General features: G+C 41.1%; 1 protein-coding gene across 1 annotated transcript in view; it reads right to left on the bottom strand.

The window, feature by feature from the left end:
- Positions 1 to 9,440: 9,440 nt before the first annotated feature.
- Positions 9,441 to 25,328, bottom strand: part of DCK (deoxycytidine kinase) — a 28,819-nt gene continuing 12,931 nt past the window's right edge. Inside the window, exons 3-7 of the mRNA XM_089679579.1 lie at positions 21,716 to 21,909; positions 19,716 to 19,863; positions 18,704 to 18,819; positions 16,947 to 17,046; positions 9,441 to 13,076 (exon numbers count right to left, since the gene is read on the bottom strand). Coding sequence (XP_089535705.1) covers positions 13,050 to 13,076; positions 16,947 to 17,046; positions 18,704 to 18,819; positions 19,716 to 19,863; positions 21,716 to 21,909 — 585 coding nt within the window. The 3' untranslated portion in view covers positions 9,441 to 13,049. The remainder of the gene's footprint in view (positions 13,077 to 16,946; positions 17,047 to 18,703; positions 18,820 to 19,715; positions 19,864 to 21,715; positions 21,910 to 25,328) is intronic.

The following is a 25,328-nucleotide window of genomic DNA, read 5'->3' as shown; positions in this document are numbered from 1 at the left end:
TGCGGTACACCACTAACAACTCGAGACCAGTCAGAGTATGAATCATTAACCACTAGTCTTTGAATACGATCTTTTAGCCAGTTTTCCATCCATTTACATACGGATTTTTCCAAGCCTGTAGACTTTACCTTACACATTAGCCATGTGGGGAGCTGTGTCAAATGCTTTAGATGATCAATATCCACGATGGACCATTTAAGGTAGAATCCACCTTAAAAATGTACTCCTCCTATTTGCTCTCTTAAATATATAATTAACACCGTTAGCCTGGAAGTCAGTTGGGGGTGGGGCCTGAACATGGCGGCACTGGAGAGTGTAGAGTGAACACTCTCCGTTAGCCTCCCCCGACTATCTCCTCCTCAAGTGTCCCAGCTTGTGGACCGGCTGCTCTGGAGAGAAGTGAACCCACCTGCCTGGCTGATGAAGGTCTTTGGAGACGGTGGAGAGCTGAGCCTGGAATGAGACAGCGGAGTGCCTGCCTCTCCGGGGACATCTCGCGGTAGTGGCGAGACAAGGAGAGCGGTTGCCGGGAGACAGGAAGGTGTAGTCACGTGTGCGGCCGCGGAGGAGCACTGGGAGACAGAGTAGCCGGCCGGCCGGCGTTTTGGGAGGTCGGAGCAAAGCCGGCTTTCTGTTGGTTGGGTCCGTGGTGGCACGGGTAAGTGCACGTTAAGCACCCCATGCCAGTCTCCCCGGACCTTGAGAATCTCCAGGCTTCCATTAGATGCTCTTGAGAAAGCTCCTGCTTCCCTGCGGTCAGTTAGCGGTGGTGGTGCGACGAGGAGTGCGGCTGCCAGGAGACGCTTAGGACGGCGCAGCCACATGGGAGAGACGCCGCGCTCCGGCTCACACTCCGGGAGGCACAGGCAATAGTAGTGGAGAGGTCTTACGAGCCCTGTGAGGAGAGAAACCTGCGACCTGGCATCCCGAGATACATCTCAAGCCTTTATTACTCCACACCATTGGGAAATAATATATTGTTACTAGAAGAAGAAGTTAACTTCACAAAGAATAACCCCCCTAGGAGAAGATTGCTACAGAAGAGATTCACACCCTGAAGGACATTTCAACTTGGAGGGTGAGTGATAATAGTGGTTTTATTGCAGGGTTGTCTAAGGAATTTGGACTTTGAACCTGGAGAGTCCTAGGGTGGGTCTAAAGACCTGACAGACTGTAAGGAAAGGAGTAGGAATAAATCTTCAAAATAAACATGAAAGGCAAAAATACCAAAGGGGTTGGGTCTAGGAACCCCCAATCCGGGACAATCAAAAAATTTGCGACACAGGGAAATTTCACGCCAGAAAGATCCCAGGGAGTCAGTGAAAAAAGTGAATTGGAAATAAGCCTGGATAACAGTCCGAGACTTTCCTTGGGCCCGGTGTATAATAGTCAACAATTAATGGAAGGCATTGAGTCGAGAGAAATTGAAAGGGACCTTCAAATACCAAATAAAAAGGAAATGGCGGAGATGTTTAAAAATCTGGAAATATCAATAAAGCAAGAGATGGGTACAATTCGGGTAGATCTGGAGCAATTGTTATCTAGGGTGGAGGAAACGGAGGAAAAAGTTCAAATACACGCCCAAATCATCCCAAACTTGAAAAAAGAGATAATAGACAATAGAAAGGACCTAAAAAGATTGCTTTATATGATGGAACAACAAGAAAACAGAGCAAGGAGAAATAATCTAAGAGTGAAAGGAGTCCCAGAGTTGACCCCGGGGGAAGATTTAAAAGAGTTAATTGGTAAAATTTTGACCTTCATAATGGATAATCAGGACATGGCGATATGTAAACTGGATGGAGTATATAGGATTGGGAGGTATCAACGAGAAAAAGGAGTAGAGAAACCAAGAGACATAATTATCAAATTCCATAACCACGGTGATAAAGAAGAGATATGGAAAAAGGTGAAAGGAAGAACAAGTATTGTATATGGAGGGAAAAACATCCAAATTTTTGCGGACTTAACAGCAGAGACTTTGAGGAAAAAGAGATCACTGAAACCCTTATTAGAAGTGCTGAAAAAGCATAATGTGAACTATAGATGGGGTCGTACAGCGGGATTAATTGGTTGGAGGGAAGGAATTACAGCGGTCTTGAGGTTCCCAGAAGATATGGGGGATTTTTGTGATAAATTTGGCATACAGAAACTAGAGATCCCGGGTTGGGAAGTGGAGGAGGGAGAGCCATATAAATTGGAGGAAGAAACTTGGCAGCCGGTCAGAAAAAGAAATAGAGAAGTAATGGATAAAGGGACACGAGGGAGGGAGAAGGGGGGAGTGCGGTCATGGGAGGAGCTGAACCCCTAAGGTAGGGATCTGAGGTGGAATATGATCCAAAGGCGGAGGAGGCCTGGAGGGGAGGGTGTGGGGGGGAGAGGAGGGGTGGTGGGATGTGGGGGGAGGGAGGAGAGATGGGGGGTGGGGGGGGCCGGAGGGGATGGGAATTGGGTTGGAGGGAGGGAGGGGGTATTGGGTTAACACTCTGCATGATAGTAGGGATAAAGAGGAAGAGGCAATCTGGAAGAGAGATAGAGCGAATTAAGAAGGATGGAAGAAATACAGTTTATAACCTATAATGTGAATGGGTTGAGTTGTCCGGGGAAAAGATTTAGATTGTTTAGGGAGTTACATCATAGGGCAACGTCAGTGGTATTTTTACAGGAGACACACTTTGAGATAGAGGCAAATGTGAAATTGAAATCTAAATATTATCCAACATGGTATTACGCAGACTCTCCAGTTAAAAGAGCAAAAGGGGTTGCAATAGGATTGGCAAAGAATAGGAGATTTGAGTTGGAGGATAGAAGGACCGATCCGGAGGGGAGATTTTTATTCTTGAAAGGTAAACTTCAGGGGATCGAGTGTACATTGGCCAACGTATATTGCCCTAATAAGAAACCGGAGATGTATATGAAGGGTCTGTTGAAGAAATTGATGGAATTTAAAAAGGGGCGTTTGATAGTAGCAGGAGATCTAAATTTCTGTATGGACCCACAAAAGGACGCTACCTCTTCTGTGCAAAGAGAGGGGGGTAGGTCTCTGAGAGCTTTGAAAAAAGTGATTCACGAGTATCAACTAGTGGACACTTGGAGAATAATGCATATGAAAGACAGAGACTATACCTTCTTCTCTAATGCTCACGAGACATACTCGAGATTAGATTACATTTTAATCGACCATCAACTTATAGAATTTCTGGTTAAAATTGAAATAGAGACAAGAACGTTCTCGGATCATGCCCCTGTCGTAATGAAAATGGGATGGGGAAGAAGGTGGACTGGAGGTTTAGGATGGAGGTTAAATGAGGCCCTTCTTCTGGATGAGGATATAGCTCAGAAAATCGAGAAAGAGATTAAGGTGTATTTCAAGGAGAACGAAACAGAGGAAGTATCGATAGCCACAGTTTGGGAAAGTCATAAGGTATTTATAAGAGGAATCTTGATTGCGGCAGGAGCAAGGAAGAAAAAAGAAAGAAGAGAGAGGGTCAGTGGGCTTCTAAAAGAAATACTGGACTTGGAGCAGATCCATAAGAAGAAAATAACAAAAGATACAAGTCAGAGGTTAACGGATAAAAAAGATGAGCTAGAGATGTTGATGGATGAGGAGAAGAGAAGAGTATATAACAAAGTCTTAAATGAGAGATATAGATGGGGTGATAGACCAGGAAAATACTTAATGAGAGCCTTGAATAAAAAGAAAAATAGGAACTATATAGAAAAGATAAAAAGTTCTAAGGGGGAGTTGGCCCACTCAACTAAAGAGATTATTAAAGTGTTTACGGAGTATTACAGAAAGTTATATAACATTAGTCCCCAAGGTTCCCCAAAAGAAGCTCGAGAGGGAATTAATGAAAAAAGGATGATATATTTAAAAAATGCGGGATTACCAAAACTAAGTGAAGCTCAGCTGAACTCCTTGGACGTGGAAATTTCCCAGGAAGAAATTAAAGCAGCATTAAGAAGTACAGGGGGAGGAAAAAGCCCAGGCCCGGATGGCTATACAGTTAAGTACTATAAGAAATTTAGTGAAGTGCTGTTACCCAAACTGGAAAAGTATATGAATGCTCTGGGAGGTGGGATGGAAGTGAGGAGAGAATCTTTACAGGCCCATGTAGTCCTTATTCATAAGGAGGGAAAAGACCCATCTCAGTGCTCCAGCTATAGACCTATTTCATTATTGAACACAGATACCAAACTGTATGCAAAGGTTTTAGCAAACAGGTTGAAAGATCTAATGCCTGAATGGATCCATGGAGATCAGGTGGGCTTCGTACCTGGGAGAGAGGGTAGAGATAACGGCCTGAGAACCCTGATGCTTATTCAGAAAAATAGAAAAGGGAAAGCCCCGGTGGTGCTCTTGTCAATTGATGCAGAGAAGGCATTTGATAGAGTGGACTGGGGCTTTATGATGGACAACTTAAAAGTGCTGGGGATAGGTGATAGAATGCGTGAGTGGATAAGTAAATTATATAGGGAGCCTACTGCAATCATCACGGTAAATGGGGAGAGATCAGAACCCATTGGAATGTCTAATGGAACAAGACAGGGTTGCCCACTGTCCCCTTTACTATATGTGTTGTCACTCGAACCTCTGTTGTCAATAATAAGGAACAGTGGAGCGGTAAAGGGAATTCAGATAGAAACTATAGAACATAAAGTAGCGGCCTTTGCGGACGACTTATTGTTCTATGTGGGGAATCCCCGAATAACTCTCCCAAATATAATGAAGATTCTAAAGGAGTATGGTGAACTATCAAATCTAAAAATTAATCCAACGAAAACAGAGATCTTGAATATTAATATATCAAAGAATGAAAAAGAAAAACTACAAAAAGAATTCCCCTTTATATGGAGAGAAAAAGAGATAAAATACCTAGGAATAAAACTCACTGCCTCATCTAAACATTTGTATAGATTAAACTATATTTCTTTGATAAATGAGATCAGGGAAGATTTAAAAAGATTAGAAGGAGGAAACCCATCCTGGATAGGATGTATAAACCTAGTTAAAATGGTAATTATGCCTAAAATATTGTATAGATTTCAAATGGTACCAATTAAAATTCCAGAGGCCTTTTTTAAGATAATAAAAAAAATGTTAACAAGATACATATGGAAGAATAAAAAACCTAGAATAGCATATGAAACATTGAGTAAGACTAAAGAGAAAGGGGGATTGGGTCTACCAGATGTCAAGAGATACTATAAAGCAGTGGTTTTAGCAAGAATATATGACTGGACATTTAACCATAAGGGGAAAAGCTGGGTAACAATTGAAAATGATCTTAGTGGAATTAGATTGAGTCAGATGATATGGGTTCCAGCACAGTTTAGAGGAATTAAAGAAAGCACAAGTATTTACACTTTAAATGTTTTAAGGGTATGGGACAATTTACACAAAAACATGAAATGGGAATTTAATTCTACACTAATGCCTCTCACAAACACTGAGTACTTTCCCCCGGGACAGGATAAGATATCAGGGAGATGGTTTAGAAATCAGGATACCCAACTGAGAGATGTTCTGGTGGAGGGGGAATTGAGATCACTTAAAGAATTAACGGAGAAGAAGGGAGATATCTTTTTTAGAATAGATGAGTGGAAATATCATCAATTGAAATGTTTTATTGGAAATCTCCCGAAACCCCCGAGATTAAAACAGGAGTGGAATATGTTTGAAAGGTTGTTAGAAACACGAAGGGATGGGAAGCACGGTATATCAAAAATCTATCTAATACTCACAGAATTAGACACAAACATAAAGTTAAGTTTTATAACAAAATGGGAAAGGGATATGGAAGTTGGGTTTGACGAGGACAAACAGAGAAAGATGTTTAGATTGATACACGAGAATGTTAGTATGAGAGAGGTTGAGATTAATTATAAGTGTATGACACGATGGCACATTACACCGAGTGTTGAGCACAAGATGAATGGGGAAAATTCAAAAATGTGTTGGAGAGGATGTGGAGAGATAGGCACGGTGTTTCACATATGGTGGGAATGTCCGAAAATCCAGGTTTTTTGGAAGGTAATAGTCAAATTGATTGACGAATTAACTGAAATTGACATAGGGTTAGACCCAACGACGTGCCTCCTACATAATGTGGAGACATCTGTAAATAAATACAAATACTCAGGCGTATGGTACTTCTTAAATGCGGCGAAAGGGTTGATACCCAAGTTTTGGCAGAAAACTGAGGTACCGAAGAAGGAAGACTGGATTAATAGAGTAAACCAGATAGGTAGAATGGAAAGATCATACCATATGCAGGAAGATAGGATGGGAGTTTATTATATGAGATGGGAAAAGTGGGAAAAAGGAGGATTGAAAGAGAAATATAGGAAACTATGAACTAGGATGTTAGCTAAAAATTAATAATGCCTCGAGAGATTAGAAAGGTTTAGAGTCTGCAGAGGGGGAGGAGGGGGGAGGAGGGGTGGGAAGGGTTGGGGTGGGATGGGAAAGAAAAGAGTTTTTAGAAGGGGAAATGTAGAAATGTTATAAATGCCTATTTATATGTGAATTGTTTCCCTTTTTGGGTATTTGTATTTATATGAAAAATTTAATAAATATTTAAATTAAAAAAAAAAAAACACTGTTAGCCTGGGTTCATATACGGTACGGTATAGCGCATGTGGTTCGCACAGGAACTGCACCACATTCCTGTGCAAATCACATGCGATTTGTGTGATTTTGTATGACTCTAATCGCACCACACAAAAACTGTGCAGGACCCTTTTTTTGGGTCCGCACTAGAATCGGATCGCATGGGCATTCAAACCTATGCGATCCGATTCTTCACATCACACCACGTTATGCGGACTGCTTTCGGGGTGTTAACATACATACCCGCAGTGGTTCGCATGAACGGAGTGCGATTCTGATGCAGAATTCACACTGAAAGCGCTGCAAATTCCAGAGTGTGAACCAGGGCTAAAGGTTAAGGTCTATATGTTAAAGTATGTAATGCTGCCATCAAAAACTGAACAGGCATATTTTGTGTGCAATGGAAACCTGGTTAGTTCAAAAAGTTGCTTTCAGACAAACCTAAGGAATATCAAATGAGTGTGTTGGCAGGAGTTGGTTTGCATCCTCTAGTAAAATCAATAAATCCTATATGAATATTTTACATGAGAATTCTAGAACAGATTTTCTCTGCTGGACATTGTGCCTACATACAGCAATTACGGCCTTGATTGGCAGCCACAGACCCAACTGTCATGTTTAGAATCGATGCATTTACCTTGAAATCCATAGCTATACAAAGAGTTTACCCTTTGCAGATATGTATTGTGAAGGGCCAGCCTTTAATCAGCCGTCACCAGCTGTCAGAACCCAGATACTCACTCATCCTGCATTGAGACCTGTGTATTCTTGCATACAAATAGAGAAAGCAATGACCATTCACTCCTACAACTTAATATGGAAAAACGAGATAAGCTGAATGTTATGCAGGGCATATTCAGAAACACCAAAGGATTGATCAATCATAAATTTGTCTCAATTCCTCATTCAAAATTGATCAATTGACGCAACAAAGAAAAATTCAGTAGGATTTTCCACCAGGGCTAAATGTTAGTTTTTAAGGAGAATGATTTATTCTGAAAGCTACAATGATTTCATTATATAATGAGTTCTCCCATAGCTAAAGCTGAACTCCAGGCAGAGGTTTTAAATGCAACATGCATAAATACCTGGATTTGACTTGGTGACAGTACTAATGGGATTGGGAGGGGCAGCACCAGGAACCAATCTGGTTTACCATGGTGAAAATGTACTGACGTGAAACATACTGGCAGGTGGAGAGAAGATCTAATTAGTCTTCTGCTGCCTCTAAATTGTCCAATCACGGGTTGGGGGTAGGGAGGTGACCTAGATGTACTGCATTAAATAAAAAGTCAGGTCTTACCCCTGTATAGACTTACATACATTAATCGGGGTTGTTCTTGGAAGTATGACAAGGTGTGGGCTCCATGGCTAGCGCCTTTTCTCCTCTTCCTCTGTGTCCCCCCCCTCTTTTTTGGGATTTGCCATTGCTTTTGGTTGTTGTATGTGTTCTATACACTGCTCATGTGTGACTTCTTAATCAAATTTATTTCCTTTCCGACATTACAATATATGAATGGTCTAAAAGACCCTGCATGTCTCCACTGGATAGAATACACGGCTTTAAATTCTTTCCCAGCCTCAATGGCCGGGAAATCTCTCAACGGGGGGCCTGGAAGTGACATCATAACATTACTTCTGGGTCAGGACAAGAAGAGGAGGGAAGCAGATGTGTCCGTTCTCCTCCCTCCCCTCTACACGCTGGTACCCGCTGAACTGGTCCCAGGCCTGCAGATGGGCAAGGGGAACCAAGAAGACATAGCAGGCAGGACGGAGGTACACAGGGGTGGCTGGCACTTTAATGGGCTGTGTGGAAGCAATCAGCAGCAGCACTGCTGTCTGAATGCTTCTACCTGACAGGTGAGCTTTGCTGCTTGCCCACAGCAGGGCTAAAGGTTTAGAAAAAAAACTACCTGCCTAGAACTACACATCATGGGCGTCTGTCAATAGAAATTAAACATCCCTGCACACGCTCACCAACTCTTCTGCACTGGGGTCGCTTACAGCTACAGGATCATCGGTTGCCTCCTGCCGAAGCTCTTCCTAGTGAGGAAGGTGTAGACTCACACAAGCATAGGACAGCTGGACTCTTCCAACAATTTTCTCCTGGTCTCTTTCCGCTGAGCTTCTCCAGACCCACCTTAATCCCTGGACTCTAGCTTAGCTAGACCTATTTGCAAGCCTAACTAGGACCTCTGTGTCTTCCTAATCGCTTCTTCTAGAAATCTGCCCCAGGAGTAGAGCCCCTCCAGCAGGACTGGATACAGGACCTCTGCACCCTGCTGCTCAGGCCTCAGACTATGGGCACTCTCACCAACAAATGGGCACACATCCCCAGGGATTGGCTGGCATGCCCATTCTTCCTACTGTGAAGTAAAAGAGCAGCAGCCTGAGAGACACTGAGCAGCTCTAATTAAATCAACCCCTGCTTCTCTGATTGCAGTAGAGCCAACTATATTTCCCTAGGAGCTAATGCTCCTCTAGGAGGATGCTACATTATAAAAGCAGTGAATTTCTCATTGATCAAATATTTACTGCAGATGAATCTTCCAGGTGCATCAAATTAAATAAAAGCAAAAATGATTCACCACAAGTGATTGGTGAAAGCAGTGTTCACGGCTTTATAAAATATAGCCTTTAAAGTGTACGGCAACGCTTGGTTGTTAGGAGGCTGGTGTGTGTTCTAGTCTTTAGAACTGGCCTCTTCAAGTTAGAATTAATAAATGTAAAGAAATGACAAACCACAAGCTTGTATATCAATGTACAAACCGAGATCCCTGTCACATATACGTAAAATAAAAAGCTGTCCAAGAAAAACAGTAATCAGTTTTTGGTTTTGTTTTTACATTTTATTACAACACAATGTTTTTTTCACAATATTGTAAAAACACACTCAAAGAGTCACATACACATAACAGTTTTAGGCCATTTAAAGGGAAGCTGTCAGTGTACATATGAAAGATGCCACTGCTGAGCAGTTTTTTTTAAAAGTACATCTGCCACAAAAGAGCTGTTGGCTGCAATCCTGACCTTTCCCTCTGAACATTTTAATCAGGACAAAATTTGGCTTCAATATTTTACTGATCTATAACTAGTACAGAGGCAAATGTTTCAACTTAACTCTCACTTTCATTTACTGCATACGGATTGTGATGGGTGACTGCCATAATGAAAGACATGTCAACCGGTCAGACATAATCAGGCAATGGAGAAATTCTTAAAGGGGGACCAGCAATGGGAGTTCCAAATATTTCTCCCCTGACAGGTGTTCTTTAAAAGGTTTACACCCTTGGGGCCATTATCCTCATTTTTGCTTTACCGCCTACTGAAAGTTAGAATCAAACAAGTTTGCAGCCAAATCTAAATTGTCCCTAGAGCGGGGAAAAAAACAACAGTTCTCATTTTCTGACATATTCCCTTTAAAAGTCTGAGTTGGTTTAACTCTATTCTTTTCTGCATCTATATACACAACTTGTTTCCACTGATTTAAGATAATAAAAGTAATGCAAACATATATATATAAAAAAAGAAAGAAAAAAAAAAAAAAAAAAAAAAAAACACACACACAAAAACCCCCCCACAAACATTAACAGTGCAGCACAAGGCCTCATTCACACTGGCATTCCTAAATAATCTGGGGAGTACAAACATTTATGCCTCCCCAATCACATTTTCTGCATTTAGATGTTCCTGCCTTAAAGGTGTATAAATGTGGCTAAACCAACCATAGTGTCTCTAAATGGATCCTGGTAGCACAGAATTATAATTTCTGTAATCTCAGCTAAATGCTTAGTGTGAATAGCACGATTTGTAAAATCATTACATGTATTTACATGCTTCAGAAATGCTCTCTAAAAGCATATAAATGCAGGTTTGGCAATGCCAGTGTGAATAAGGCTATGGTTCATAAAAGTTCATTATAAATATGCTGGAATATACATTTTCCTAGAAATGCGTATTGCTTAGATGTGTATCCTGTACAGAGAAGGCTTACTTAGGGGAAGTGGTTATACCACTCAGGTTTTAAGTAAAAGATAAACATTCCTACTGTGTTTTGCAGAAAATTAGGTGTGCCACGTAGAGTAAGCCACATTCAATGTTACTTTTCTGTAGAGATCCCTAGTAGGATTCTGATACACAGCTATGGGATACCATACTTTGGCTTATTAAATAAGCCTGTTTGACTTTGTTCATCTTTTCAAGTGAAAATATTTTCTCTATGTGTTTGCATAGGCTTTATATACAGACTACATTCATTAATGGAATTATGTTTTCATGTATTTTCGAGTTTGGGTAACAGGTATACCAAAAAGTTCCTAACAGCATTTTATACTCAATAGCACTTTCTACAGAGTGTATTACATTAAAATTTATTTTTTAAAAATGAACATTAGACTTGTGTTAACGAATGCCATTTTAAAGAGTACTGTTCTAATTTAGACAATCAGCAACTTGTATCTTGCAGATAAAGTTCAGTGCACTTCAGTTAGATGATTTTTTCCACCACATAATGACTGAATTTAAATCTCTGAGTGTATCAAAATTTGAAACCAGAAGACTGCTACCAATGATAGTTCTTGAAAATACTAGCTTTCCAATGGTCTTGTCGACTTCTACACCGCCCATACAGCAGATAGATCAAAAATTGGTCAGTTCAGCAGAGAATGGCCAATCTTCAATCCATCTATAGCCATTCCTGCTCAGCAGAAGTCAATCTAACAATCGACTTCTGTTGAAAAACTCTCCTTGATCAGCCACTGACAAGTGTATTCTGACGGTGAAGGAGTCCCACTGTCAGACTATAAAAGCACAGCAAGGAGGATTCCTCCATGTAACCTGTATGTGTGCATGGGAGAATCCATTCACTTTTTCTTTTTCCTATCAGCCCTATGACTGATGAAAATAAATAACTAAAACAAGGCATTTATGGCCAGTTACTTTAATCCTTCAATGACCCAGAACAAATGGTCAGATAAGGAGACGTGTGACTTTTCCAATCTTCATCCTTGTTCCATGTCAGTGACTCACCATACTGAAACCAATAGGTCAACATGTCAGCCAGACAACTAACATTTCCAGAATCTGGTCAGCAATAGCAGCCCCTTGATATTGATTCACTGCTTTCTGCTCAACATCGAGATCCTAAAACGTGTGTATAGATCCTAACCCTTGAGAACAAGCATTGTGAATTTGGAATAGGGCAGAAAATGCACTTCTCCAGTGTTGAGTATTCTATACTTGTTCCTGCATCCCTGAATTCCTACAGGACGTAATGGGCTGCTCTCAGGAAGAGAATTGCCAAATTGCTAGAAATCTGCACGTCTATTGTAAGGAAATAAAATAAAGAAAAAAGGCACCTTGAATACAGAGATCAGTGAAGTTAGTGAGGAAAAATTAACACATTTGGCAGTGCAATACCCTGCATGTTTCTGGGAATATGCTTTCTAGTGAGCCGATCCCAGCACATATATGGGTTTTGAATACTCTGGTATAGCTCAACACTATTTGTTGAAGACTCCAGCATTACCAGTTCTGCAAGAAATTACAAATGTTTACTGATTTATAGAACTGATAGAAAAAGGTCAATTTAAGAGCAACTGTTTTAAATTAAAAAATACACACACACACACACACACACACACACACACACACACACACACACACACACACACACACACACACACACACACACACACACACACACACACACACATGTAACCAAACTGAATGTCTTTTTTAAAGCAGTGCGATACGGCACAACTTCTTAAAGCTGACCATACATGCTACAACCTGATTGTAAAACCTTTAATGTGAGGGCCTGCCTAAAGTTTATATCAACTTCAGAAGATACCACGTCATTACTGGTATATCTTACCCCCAGTAGTTATTATACAGGATTTATATAGCGCCAACAGTTTGCTCAGCACTTTACAATATAAAGGGAGACAATACAGCAACAATACAGTTCAATACAAGAGGGAAAGGAGAGCTCTGCTCCTTGGAGCTTACAATCTAGGAGATTCACATCTATGCGGCCTTGCGGGTTGCGTTTTGCAGGGGCACGAGAGCCCATTCATTTGAATGGACTCCCGTGCCACGCAGGGAAGAAGTCCCTGCACTTCTTCCAAAAATGCAGCCCGCACGAGGTTCCCAGTACAGTTGCGTTTTCCAGTGTGGGTGGCATGCCATTAGAACTAATGGCACCCGCCCACGGGTCCGCATTTCTCTGTGCGGGTGGTGCGGCTGCACAGATTTTCGTGCGGATCCACAGCAGCACCACCCTCACAGATGTGAACCTAGGGTAAAGGAGGATGTAGAGATTGTAAGGTGTGTGGTCAGCTTTAGAGAGTATACAAAGTGTAAAAACTGTGGTGCGTATTCAGTCTTCTAATATGGAGAGTAACAGCGTCTGCAAAACACGCGGGTCTTCACAATGTTATAACGTGCTCAAAAACTCTCTAACCTGTAATGAACAAAACATTTGTGTTATTTAACGTTGCAAACAAACATAGAAATGCTTTAAACTTGGCTCAATAAAATATTAGTCTGCAGAAGCATACACAAATATAGAATATTAAAGTGAAACTCAAAGTTTGGATATGGTGTAAAAGATTAAAAACTACTCTTAGAGCAGAGTGCCAGCCTTGCATAGTTGTACAGGCTCCGCTCCTATAATTGAAATTACTTAACTCTGATTTTCACTGTGAACTGTGTGCATTAGAGGTTGCAGTAAAGTCAGAGTGCTGGCCTCATTTCCTGGCGGGAGAACATCCAGCATCATCCAACTCTTTCCTCCCCAGCATTGCTGTCACCACTTTCATTTATTGGATTTTAGTTATCATGGAGGCTCAGCATCACATGTGAGCATCACTTAGGACGGTACACAAATACAGTCCACCTAAGAGCCCCCACTACTCCAGACTAACATCTACACTACTCAAGAAAATTAAAAGGAACACTTTTTAAATCAGAGCATAACATCAAGTCAATTAAACTCCTGGGATATTGATCTGGTCAGTTAAATAGCAGAGGGGGTTGGTAATCAGTTTCAGCTGCTTTGGTGTTAATGAAATGAGCAACAGGTGAACTAGATGAGCAACAATGAGATGACCCCCAAAACAGGAATGTTTTTACAGGTGGGAGGACACTGACATTTTTTTCCATACTCATCTTTTCTGACTGTTTTTCACTAGTATTGCATTTGGCTAAGGTCAACGTCACTACTGGTAGCATGAGGAGATACCTAGACCCAACAGAGGTTGCACGAGCAGTCACAACGCCTCCAGGATGGCACATCAATATGTGCCATTGCCAGGTTTGCTGCGTCTCCCAACACAGTCTCAAGAGCATGGAGGAGATTCCAGGAGACAGGGAGTTACTCTAGGAGAGCTGCACAGGGCCGTAGAAGGTCCCTAACCCATCTGCAGGACCGGTATCTGCTCCTTTGTGCAAGGAGGAACAGGATGAGCACTGCCAGAGCCCTACAAAATGATCTCCAGCAGGCCACTGGTGTGAATGTCTCTGACCAAACAATCAGAAACAGACTTCATGAGGGTGGTCTGAGGCCTCTAGTGGGCCCTGTGCTCACTGCCCAGCACCATAGAGCTCGTTTGACATTTGCACACATTGAACACCAAAATTGGCAGGTCTGCCACTGGCGCCCTGTGCTTTTCACAGATTATTATAAAACGGGATTTATATGGCGCCAACAGCTTGATGAGAGCAGGTTCACCCTGAGCACATGTGACAGATGTGACAGGGTCTGGAGAAGCCATGGAGAACATTATGCCACCTGTTAGTACAAAATGTGTAAAGAACCTCCTGCGCTCCTATCTAAGTCTCTACAATAGTAGAAGAGGTACAGCTGCCAACATCCAATCATGTACCTAATGATCTATATGTAAATATTCCAAAAAATGTGGCGCTAATACCATGCGGAACCCAAAAACAAATACAAAAATAAAGCAATATATAGAAAATAATAAAATATATATGAAGTGATGACAGGTGTCAACAACACTCACACAAACGCGTGTGTACATATAATAAATAAAAAGTACCAAGAAATATAAATCAATAGTGCCCAAAAACACCCTAACTGGATCTAAAAAGTGATGTAAAAGACAAACTAAACCGTATGACAAGGAGTCCAAAATAGGACTGCATACAAGTGCTACAACCCCCCAAAAAAATGCACTGAAGGTATAAATCACAATCCACATACAAAACAAAAACAATGTGTCACACAAAAATAGCAAAAAATGCACCTAATCGGTGCATACGTGATAATAAACTATCACATGTAAATAAACATGTGCATCAAACCACAGAAAAAAAAAATGCATAACAATAAAATGCGTATATTGAACACGAAATACAAATAAAAAGTCCTGTGCGGTGAACAACACCTAAATTCGGTCAGATAATGAACCCTTTGTGATGGTGAACAATAGGCGACATCAGGTGCCAGGAAGGTTGCTAAAAAATGGCTGCTATGCCCGCTCACCTCCTTGTTTCGCCACGCACAGGGCCAAAACAGCTTTAGGATCTCTACAATGGCTCCTCCATGTATGGGACTCCTCCAAAACCTCGTCACAGATGAGAGAAGGTTCACCCTGAACACGTGACAGACGGGAAATGGTCTGGAGAAGCCATGGAGAATGTTATGCTACCTGTAACATCATTCAGCATGACCGTTTTCCTGGTGGGTCAGTGATGGTCTGGGGAGGCATATCCATGGAGAGACAGACCTCTACAGGCTAGACAATGGCACCCTGACTGCCATGAGGTATCAGGATGAAATCATTGGACCCACTGTCAGAGCTTACACTGGTGCAGTGGGTTCTGGGTTCCTCCTGGTGCATTACAATGCCTGGCCTCATGTGGCAAGGGTATGCAGCCAGTTTCAGGAGGATTAAGGAATTGATACCATTGAATGGCCCCCACGCTCGCCTGACCTAAATCCAATAGAACACCTCTGGGATATCATGTTTCAGTCCATCCGACACCACCAGGCTGCACCTCAGACTGTCCAGGAGCTCAGTGATGGCCTGGTCCAGATCTGGGAGGAAATACCCCAGGAGACCATCCGTTGTCTCATTAGGAGCATGTCCCAATGTTGTCAGCCATGCATACAAGTATGTGGGGGCCATACAAACTACTGAGTACTATTTTGAGTTGCTGCAATGAAATTTCAGCAAAATGAACTACCCTGATGCATAATTTTTTCACTTTGATTTTTGGAGTGTCTTTGAATTCAGTCCTCTGTAGGTTGATCATTTTCATCAAACGATGGGGCATCCTTACATTCCTAAAACATTACCCAGTCCATATCAGTATAGATATGCAGCATATTTTCCCCCATTGAGATCTGATGTGTTTTCAAAGTGTTCCTTTAATTTTTTTGAGCAGTGTATTTATACATTAGGGAATTTTGATATTTGCATAACTCCCCCAAGAGCCAACCCACTGATTTTTTTAGGGCCAAGTCTTTTAAATACTACGGAAGCATGTGGTTATGTTTTCACGAAGATACGTACAGCGCCTGCTGTCCCCTCACCTTAGCCATGGTATGCCTGCATTGCATAGGGAAGCACAGAGATTATGACACAAAGTATAAAGTAACTATGAAATGAACATGGAAAAGATTATAGTTAAAACTTTCATTGGCATGATGATGAATGAGGAAAGAAGGAAGACAAAATATAACCAGGATTAAACTTCCATCTTTTTCACAGTGAAACCACAAGGAACAAGGGCAAACACATTTATCAATTCTGTTGCACAGCAAGCAATACTGAACAGGAACAGTACAGACGGTACAACAGATTTACTAAAAAGGTTACAGCATCTAAAAAAGAACCCTCCTTTTGATGCTTAAAATCAGTGGTGGTCAACTGACTGGAACAGGGAGGTCTTAAGGGCATGCTGACAGACAGACACGCTATTTAGATATGAGGAATGAGGGTGAAGGCTATGCTCTTATAGAAAGAATAACTGTCAAGATTGCTGTAGAAACATACAAAACCTATAAAAATGTGCTGGTTACAAAAATGAATTTAGATTCTCAGATTAATAGCAGAGGAATTTTCCATTGTTATGTCCTTTGAGAAAATCCATCACGTTGCGTAATAGACTGGATGATATAGGAAGGTCACAAGAGGACATCTGATAACAAGAAAAGCACTGATACAAGAAAACCTCTGCAGACTTTGAAACCAATAAATAAGAATTACTTTAAAATGACAGTGTTGCTCAGAGGAAGACTGCCATCATCAGATAAAGCGTGCAGTATATATTAATCAGAACAAACACCACAGACGTTTTAACACACCTTTTCAATCATGCATGCTTGTTTCTGCTTATCATGCTTAAAATCTTCATTCACATCAAGTGTCAAGATGGGTATTTCTTGCAGATATGCGAAATCTGTCCTAAAAAGAATAAATAAAAAATTATTCAGACTGGTCAGATAACCTTTAGAGGATAAAGTATTATTTGCTTGCTCTGTAAAATAGTGTTAAATGCAGTGTCATGCATCAACGGATCGTAATCACAAAACGGCTTATGGTAGCCGAAACTTATGAAGGATTGGGTGCAGCTTGTCACACCAACCCACTGCTTTATGTACTCTTCATAAACAAGGCAGTAGCTGGCCCTAAATGAGTCCGTTTTTTTTCGATCAACCAGCACAAAGAAAAAAAGAAGAAAGAAGGATGAAAGAAGAATTCCCAATTTCCCTATGCACAGACTGATTCCTTCCCACTGTGTGAGTGTACTCTTGACAGTGGACTGACTTCCCTACTATCAGAATACGTATACCGATCAGTGCTGAAAGCTTTAGCATAGGTGCTGCGCTAATTGACTGGAAGTTTTACAATAAGGTGGTTGAAGAAGAGAAGCCGATTAGTAGAAAGACCTCTGTTCAACCACAGTGGCCAATAATGGATCAAAATATGGTCAGTCCCTGCTGAACAGGGCAAATTGTGATTGATGTATGGCCAGCTATAGAAGCTAGTACCAAACCATAGAGCTATACAAAAATAAAGGGCTAGAAAAATTAAAGGGAAACTCAATGCAAAACTGATTGGGTCTTGTAAATAGTAGGTAAAGGGACACAGCTTTCATCAGGTATCAATGTGCCCTGTGGGAAGATTTCACCCCAGTTCTGGTGTTGTCCCTGAAGTGGAAAGTAAGCAAAAAGTGCTTCAATAAGGGAAAATAAAAACAAACAATGAAAACCTGACAGAGGACCTAACCTTACCCCTTCCTCAGACTTTAATCCCCACTCCATGAAACCTGAAAATTGTCCCTCGTAGTGGGGCTGCATCCAAACTACGAAGGTTATATGCTCATTTAGGTCTAGGGTAAAAGCACTCTGCTTCCCCATGCTCCAGCAGTAGGCTGTTCCTCTACATCCAATGCAGGACTATGTACCCTACATTGGGCTTGATGATGAAGCACGGGAGAGGAGAGGTTGTGGGGACCAATCTAGCAATGTGGATGTAGGACCACTGCAAGGGAGAATTTTAGTTTCCTGGCTTTGGGCTTTAATTTAAGGGTAGTATATGCAAATAAGTAGTGGTAAGTGGTTAATATATTCATCTGGCTTCTTTATACCAACCAAAAACAAGATGATACACCAACTGGCCTTTCTGTAGGTTATTATGTAACTGACTGATAGGGACATGAAACTGTAGCTTGCTTAAGGGCAGGAGTTGGATTGAGAGGTTTCTACAAAATATGCTGGTACTATTCATATGAGTATAAGAAATATTTCGGGAGCTGGTCAGCCTCACCCAGCAGCCAACAGGAATTTGTAAATGGCTTGAAATGACATGCTTCCACCAATATCCATGGTTATCTGGTTCACCTGCATACTTGTCTCCTAGAATCTGTCTACATCTGCCCCAATGCCAGGATGTGCAATCGACTCACAGTAATGAATTTAATTGAAAAGTAATTTAACAGTAAATAAAGTATCCTAACCACATGGTCAGGTGTGATAACATGTAAAAAATGGAAGCATCAAATTTCCTTCCAGTGTGACACCAAATAATTGTACAGTGTTGGAGAATGGAGGGAACTAACTTCATGTTCCTGTGATGAAGCCAGCTCTCATGCTTGTAATGAAGTTTTTCTAGGTATTCCATTGGAATTCCTTGTTCTTCATCTCTTCCACGGGTATGAATCCTGCTCAGACATTTCTGTAAAGAAAAAGTTAATATGTTGTAGATATTATTAAGGTCTCATGCATGCAGTGTGTCAAAAACCGCTTTTACAGCCTCCTTTAAACACTATGTTAGCCTATGGGGGAGATTTCTTAAAGTGCAAAATCTGGTAAAACCAATCAGCTTCCAGGTTTTTGTCAAAGCTTAACTGAACAAGCTTAAGTTAAAATCTGGTGTAGCTGTACATGGTAGCCATTTTCTGAGTGCTCCAGTTTTTGTAAATCTCCCCCTTTGTGTCAATGCACACATAGGCGTTTACACATAAATCTGTGATACAGGTGATAATTGCTGTAGGATGGAGAAGGCTCCTGAATAGCAATTGAAGACATTACACATAAATCCTCTTAAACCAACCAACCCCTAAAAGAGCTACATGGGAACTTCTTTTATCACCAAGATTCTTAGGAGTAGCGGGCATATAGGTACCACTACACATGGCTGCCACTTCCAAGCACATCCCACACCTGAATGTCATGTTCCAGCATAGTCACATCCTGCGTATCACTCACCTCATGGCCATGTTCTAGCAGGAGTAGTCACATCTCAACATCTCACACGCCTCATGGAAAATGTTCCAGCCGAGTAGCCACATCCTAGCATATCCCGCACACAGAAGCCAAGTTCGATATATGGCAGCCATGACCCCCAAATTAGTCATTTTGTCTTTATTCATTTTTTCTAAGCTCACATGCTGGGAACTAATGTCAGGGTAGTGAAGCTTCACTTATTTACCTATCCTTCAAGGACCATCATGGCTGCAACACTTGACAGTGAACAGCAGTGAACCATCTGGCTTTGTGACTGGTTGTCTTTAAATGACAAGTCTAGTTTGTTCTCCCTCCCAAATTTCTGCGAGCCTAGCCTCCATTTACCTCTGGATCAGCTCGAAGATAAATAATTCCATCCAATTCAAGATCAGCACAGAACTGGGAATTCATCCACTCATGCCAGTCCTGATATACCGTCCATTCTGTCTCATTCAGACATTCTTCTTCGTACAGATTGGAAGCAAAGATGTACCTGAAAAGAAAGTATGAGGGTATTTTACAAGGACTACAATGCAAAAACAAATTAGGTACCACATATGGATAGGCTATAAAGTGACCTGTCATATGCACTCATCCAGAGCGTTAATTATGCCCACCTCTTTCATTCATGGAAGCTATAGTACAGCTTCTTTCAATGAAGATGCATTCTATACTTGAAGGTGGTGGAGCCGTCCATTATCCACCCCTCCTTCATTAATGAAAGCTATAGCACAGCTTGTATCAATGGAGGTAGTGGGCAGAAAGGGGGAGCATAGTAGTCACTCTTGATGAGAGCCTGCCACAGCTCAATCATGTTAACCCCTCGGATACCATAATCATCAAGTACAGCAGGGATTATTAGATCAAAGCTGTGAGAGGCACTCATCACCTTTTTCACCCAACTACTCTATTACATTGCTTTGAAAGGGTGGGGGTCGGAGGATGAAGATTTCTAGGAATGCAGGAGGTAGCAGCACAAGGGACATGTTGGGTTAGCATTAAGTAATATCCCTTTTGCATATTTCTTTTTGTTAAACTAAACTTGTCAGTGTCTCTGAACTACATTAACCACTTGAGCTCCAGAAGGCTTTACCCCCTCCATGGGGGGGGGGGGGGGGGGGCGATTTAAACCATGATCCATTTTCCAACTAACGGATTCTGTTTTTGAATTTTTTTTTAACCTGACATGTTGGTGTTATATCTTTCACTTGGATGGTATAGGTTGCAGAGTAAATACAGCTGAACAAAAACTGTCTTCATTTCAGGCTGCCAAGCAACGAAATGGGATGATTTTAAAAAGGGAGGCAATTATTTTCTATGCCCACTGTATACACTGATCAGCCACAACATTATCACCACCCATCTAATATTGAGTAGGTACACCATTTTTTGCCAAAACAGCTCTGACTTGTCAAGGCATGGACTCCATTAGACATCTAAAAAAGGTATGCTGTGGTATCTGGCACCAAGCAAGCAGTCAATAGCAGATCCTTTAAGTTTCAAGGTGGATGCATTAGACTTTCCACCACATCCCACAGATGCTTATTTGGATTGAGATCTGAAGAGTTTGGAGGCCACCTCAAACCATTCTTGAACCTGTTTCCAGTGTGGCAGTGTGTATTATCCTAATGAAAGTGGCCACTGCCATCAGGCAATACAGTTTCCATGAAGGGGTGTACTTGGTCAACAAAAATGTTTAGGTAGGTGGTACATGTTAAGCAACATCCACATGAATGGCAGGACCCATGACTTCCCAGCAGAACATTGCCCAAAGCATCATGCTTCTTCTGCCGGCTTGCCTTCTTCCCATACTGTGTCCTGGTACCATCACTTACACACACCTTCTATCCAGTTAGGATGCTCACTTGCCTATTGTAGGCACTTATGGCTGTGGACATGGGTCAGTACTTGTCTAAAAATTATAATTTAGCCTCTGTCAAAGTCACTTAAATCCTTATGCTTACCCATGGACAACATGTTTACTTGCTGCCTAATAAAACCTAACAACTCTCAGATTCCATTGTAATGAGTTAATGTTATTCTCTTTATGTCAGTAGTCATAATGTTATGGCTGATCAGTGTATGACTCTGGCAGCAACATATCCAGCCTCTATTTCTGCTCTCACCTACTTTTCCTGCTGCATTCTCTACAGCAGAATTATAATAGGATTTCAATAAAGGGGTGATATCCCCAGTTAGTGTTCCTAGCAGTTATGCACGGAAAACCGAAGCACACTGATTTTAGTCTGAAGCCCCCAAAAAAAAGGCACAAAAAGGGTTACAGTTACTGAAAACTAATATCAGAATTTGTTGGAGTAACCCTTTAATCTACAGGTTTTCCATACCTGTCACTGTAGACCGAACGCTCAAAAAACAGCACAGGGTTTTCTGCTTCTCTTAATTTCCCACCAAACGCTTTTAGTTGGGCACGTATGCGGCTGAGACAGGCATAGGACTGAAAGGTAAAGGACCAGCGTTCCGGCTTTTCATACATCATCTGAAGAAGATTTCCACCGCTTTTCTGAGAATTCGTTAGCTCCTGTTCAGAATCGTATTAAAATAGAAAAAAATTATACGTGAGTGCCCTCTACTGGTGATCATGGCAAATTCAAACACTCAGAAATCTGCCTCCTTTCACATTGTCAATTTATAATATAAACCAGCAAAACATCATAAGAGAAATTTTGCTGTAACGATTTGAACATATTTGCAGTTGCAGATCTCATTTTGAAAATATTATTCCCATTGTGGTCTCTGGCTTTAAAGTAGAACTCCAGGCAAAAACTTTTTTCCATGTCTTTGCTGCTGATCCTTCACTGAATATGTCCTCCATCTTCTGGTTCACTCAGTTCTGAAATAGGCTGATGATTTTCAAATCAAACGGTTAATCCCCTGTGGTTTCCTGTTTGTAAGACCGGTGGCTGCTATTCCCCCAGCCTTTGGTCTTGGCACATCCCCTCTGTAGTTCTTCCTCCAGGAAGCTGTGATGTATTTCTTCCCTGCTCACTGTAGTGGGCGGAGTCAGACTACTGGTCTGTAACTCCCAACCAGGCAGTGTTCGAAGAATGACAGCTCAGGACATCCTGGGTCTGTCCTACAACTGAAGCTATAGGAGGCGGGACAGACAGAGTATCCTGAGCTGTCATTTTACCCATGATTTTGCCGCAATTTTGCCACGTTTAGTGTGCATTTTTCATAGGTCATGTGACTCAAACACATCAAAACTGCAGCACGTATGTGATTCAGATGCATTTTCAATGCGCTTCAGATAAACAAAAGCAAAAAAAGGGCACACTCATCGTGCATTACCTTGGTACACCACGTATTTATTGAAAAAAACAAATATATACTCACAAACCAAAAGAGAATAAAAAAACAGAACAGGTGGTCTGCAATATCAGTCCAATGCAATACTGTGCCCTAAATAAGGATAAGCTGATGCGTTTCGAGAGATGAACCCCCTTCTTCAGAGGCCTGGTTCACATCAATGCAGTTTGCGTTTTGTCCGTTTTGAACTTTTGTTTATACATTTTTTTTTTTTGGCCAACTTGTTGCTGGGCAGATTAAAAGCAAAAAACACATCAAAAACGTAACACGTTTTGTAAGCGTTTTTGCTGTATTTTCAATTCATTTCAGGCCTGGTACACACCAATGCAGTTTGCGTTTTGTCAGTTTTGTATGCGCATTTTGTTTTGATGCGCTGTGTTTTTGGAAAAAAAATTTTGGCCAACTTGTTGCTCAGTAGATTAAAAACGCATCAAAAATTTAACATTCGGGCGGTTTGCTGCTGTTTCAATGCATTTCAGGCCTGGTTCACACCAATGCAGTCTGGGTTTTGCAGTGCGTTTTGCGCATGCACTTTTGACGTGGTTTTTGAAACTTTTTGGCCAGCTGGTTGCTGGCGCAATTAAAAAAAAAAAATGCATAAAAAAGTAATAAGTGTGCGTTTTTGCTGCATTTTCAATGCATTACAGGCCTGATTTAGAGGGAAAAAAAATAAATGCAAAAAATAAATGCAAAAAATAAATGCAAAAACCAATGCAGTTTGCATTTTGTAGTGAATTTTTTTTTCTTGGACAACCTGTCACTGGGCAGTAAAACGCAGATTAAGGCTCCATTCACACTAGGGCATTTCAAATCGCGGGCGGAATCGCCACAATTCTGCAAGCAATTTGAAACCGCGCGATGGCATGTTCAGGTGCCATTCATTTCAATGAGGCAGGGCCTTTTTGCCACGATCACGATGTGGTTTTCCACATGACAAATGCGTTGCATTTGCGCAAACAGAATCACTGTACGTGCAATGCCTAAAACTGTTCCAGAACGCCCTGCGTTTTTCAGGTGGCATTGAAATGAATGGCACCTGAATACGCGATCGCATGTTTTCACAATTGGATTTCAAGGTCCTAAAGATATTAAATAGGTTTACGTTTTCCATATTACCTGCCGATAATATTGTATTTATGTAGTCAGTTTTAGAATACACACACCTCTGCACAGTCGTGAGTATTAGGCTGGCAATTGATAGATTCCTACATCCACACATGCAAGGTTTATAGAGGAATCCTCCCTGCTGAGACACTGTATTCTGACAATGGAAACTCTCCCATTGGCTGCAGCCGCTGATCGAGAACGTTCTCCCCCCACCAACAATCCTGATCGACTTCTGTTGAGCAAGGGATGCCACACGTGGATCAAAATCTGGCCTGTCCCTGCCAAACCGGAAACATTTCAACCTATCTATGGCCAGCTTTACGGCACATCTTCCTGGATCATCTTACCGCTAAACCAACAGAAATAGTGAGGCTTATGCTTTGTCCACCAAGTAGCCTGGAGGTGACACAGGAAGCTCTATATCTAAATCAGAAGATACATCACCTGCCTAGCTGTGCAGAATTACAAATGCTTTTAGCAGGTAAAATGGTAGACATATACCTATTAATTAGCACTTAGCGTTTTGCCTGGAGTTGCACATTAAATATGTCCTTCTTAAATACATATGCAGCAATGCATTTTATTTTAATGTAAAATCCTAGGGAACATTTGTATTCAGTATTATCCCTTGTAAAATGTTAGTAGTTAGTAAAGCGAAGGTAGATTGTTTAATTGGATTCTAACAAGCATACAGTGCAGCCTAATCTATGAAATGGAGAGAATGGTTCAAGACAAACCCTAAGATGTTTTGATAAAGCAATTTGTACAATTAGATTTTAATGTACGATATATAGCCGACTTGAAGCATTTGTAAAGCCAATTTTTTTCTCTTTTAAAAACATGTTATATTTCCCAGCTCTGTGCAATGGTATTCCACAAAGCAGCCCCAATCCCCTTCTCAGGTCCCTGCAAGCGCTCCTGGCTCACCTTCTTGGTATGCCACCATAAGAATCAGCTTTCTATTGTGGCACACTTTCAGGCTCAATCCCGAGCTGCATGGCTTGTATCTATAGACACAGACAGCAAAACTTGGCTCCACCCCAGTCACAGTATATAAATGACAGCAGCAAAAACCAATGACTCTGGTAAGTATAGGAGGGGGAGATACACATACTGAACATTTTTATTTACCTTCATGCAGGGAATTCATGAAGGTAAAAAATGTTTAGGCTTTACAACCACTCTAAGTTTCAGAGCTTTCACATCACTGTGCCGTCCAGAATTACAAATCTGACAATACAGTCACCGTGGCATATTAAGAATTGAGCAGGCTCTCCATTGCCAGTGTCAGGTTTCAGTAATTTACCCTCTACACTGTTTGCACTTCATAGAATCTTTATGATTGCTTAGATCCAGTCCAAAGAGCATCATATTAAATTTATATTTTGAAAGGGAAACCACTTCATAGTTTTGTAAAAAAAAAAATATATATATATATATATATATATATATATATATATATATATATATATATATATATATATATATATATATATATATATATATATATCACCAGTCAAAAGC

Source organism: Staurois parvus, unplaced genomic scaffold (assembly GCF_062004578.1).
Source record: "Staurois parvus isolate SC_StPar_1 unplaced genomic scaffold, SC_StPar_1.0 ptg000227l, whole genome shotgun sequence".
NCBI classification, from domain to species: Eukaryota; Metazoa; Chordata; class Amphibia; order Anura; family Ranidae; genus Staurois; species Staurois parvus.
The sequence above is the reverse complement of the archived record's forward strand: the minus strand, read 5'-3'. Positions and strand labels throughout refer to the sequence as shown.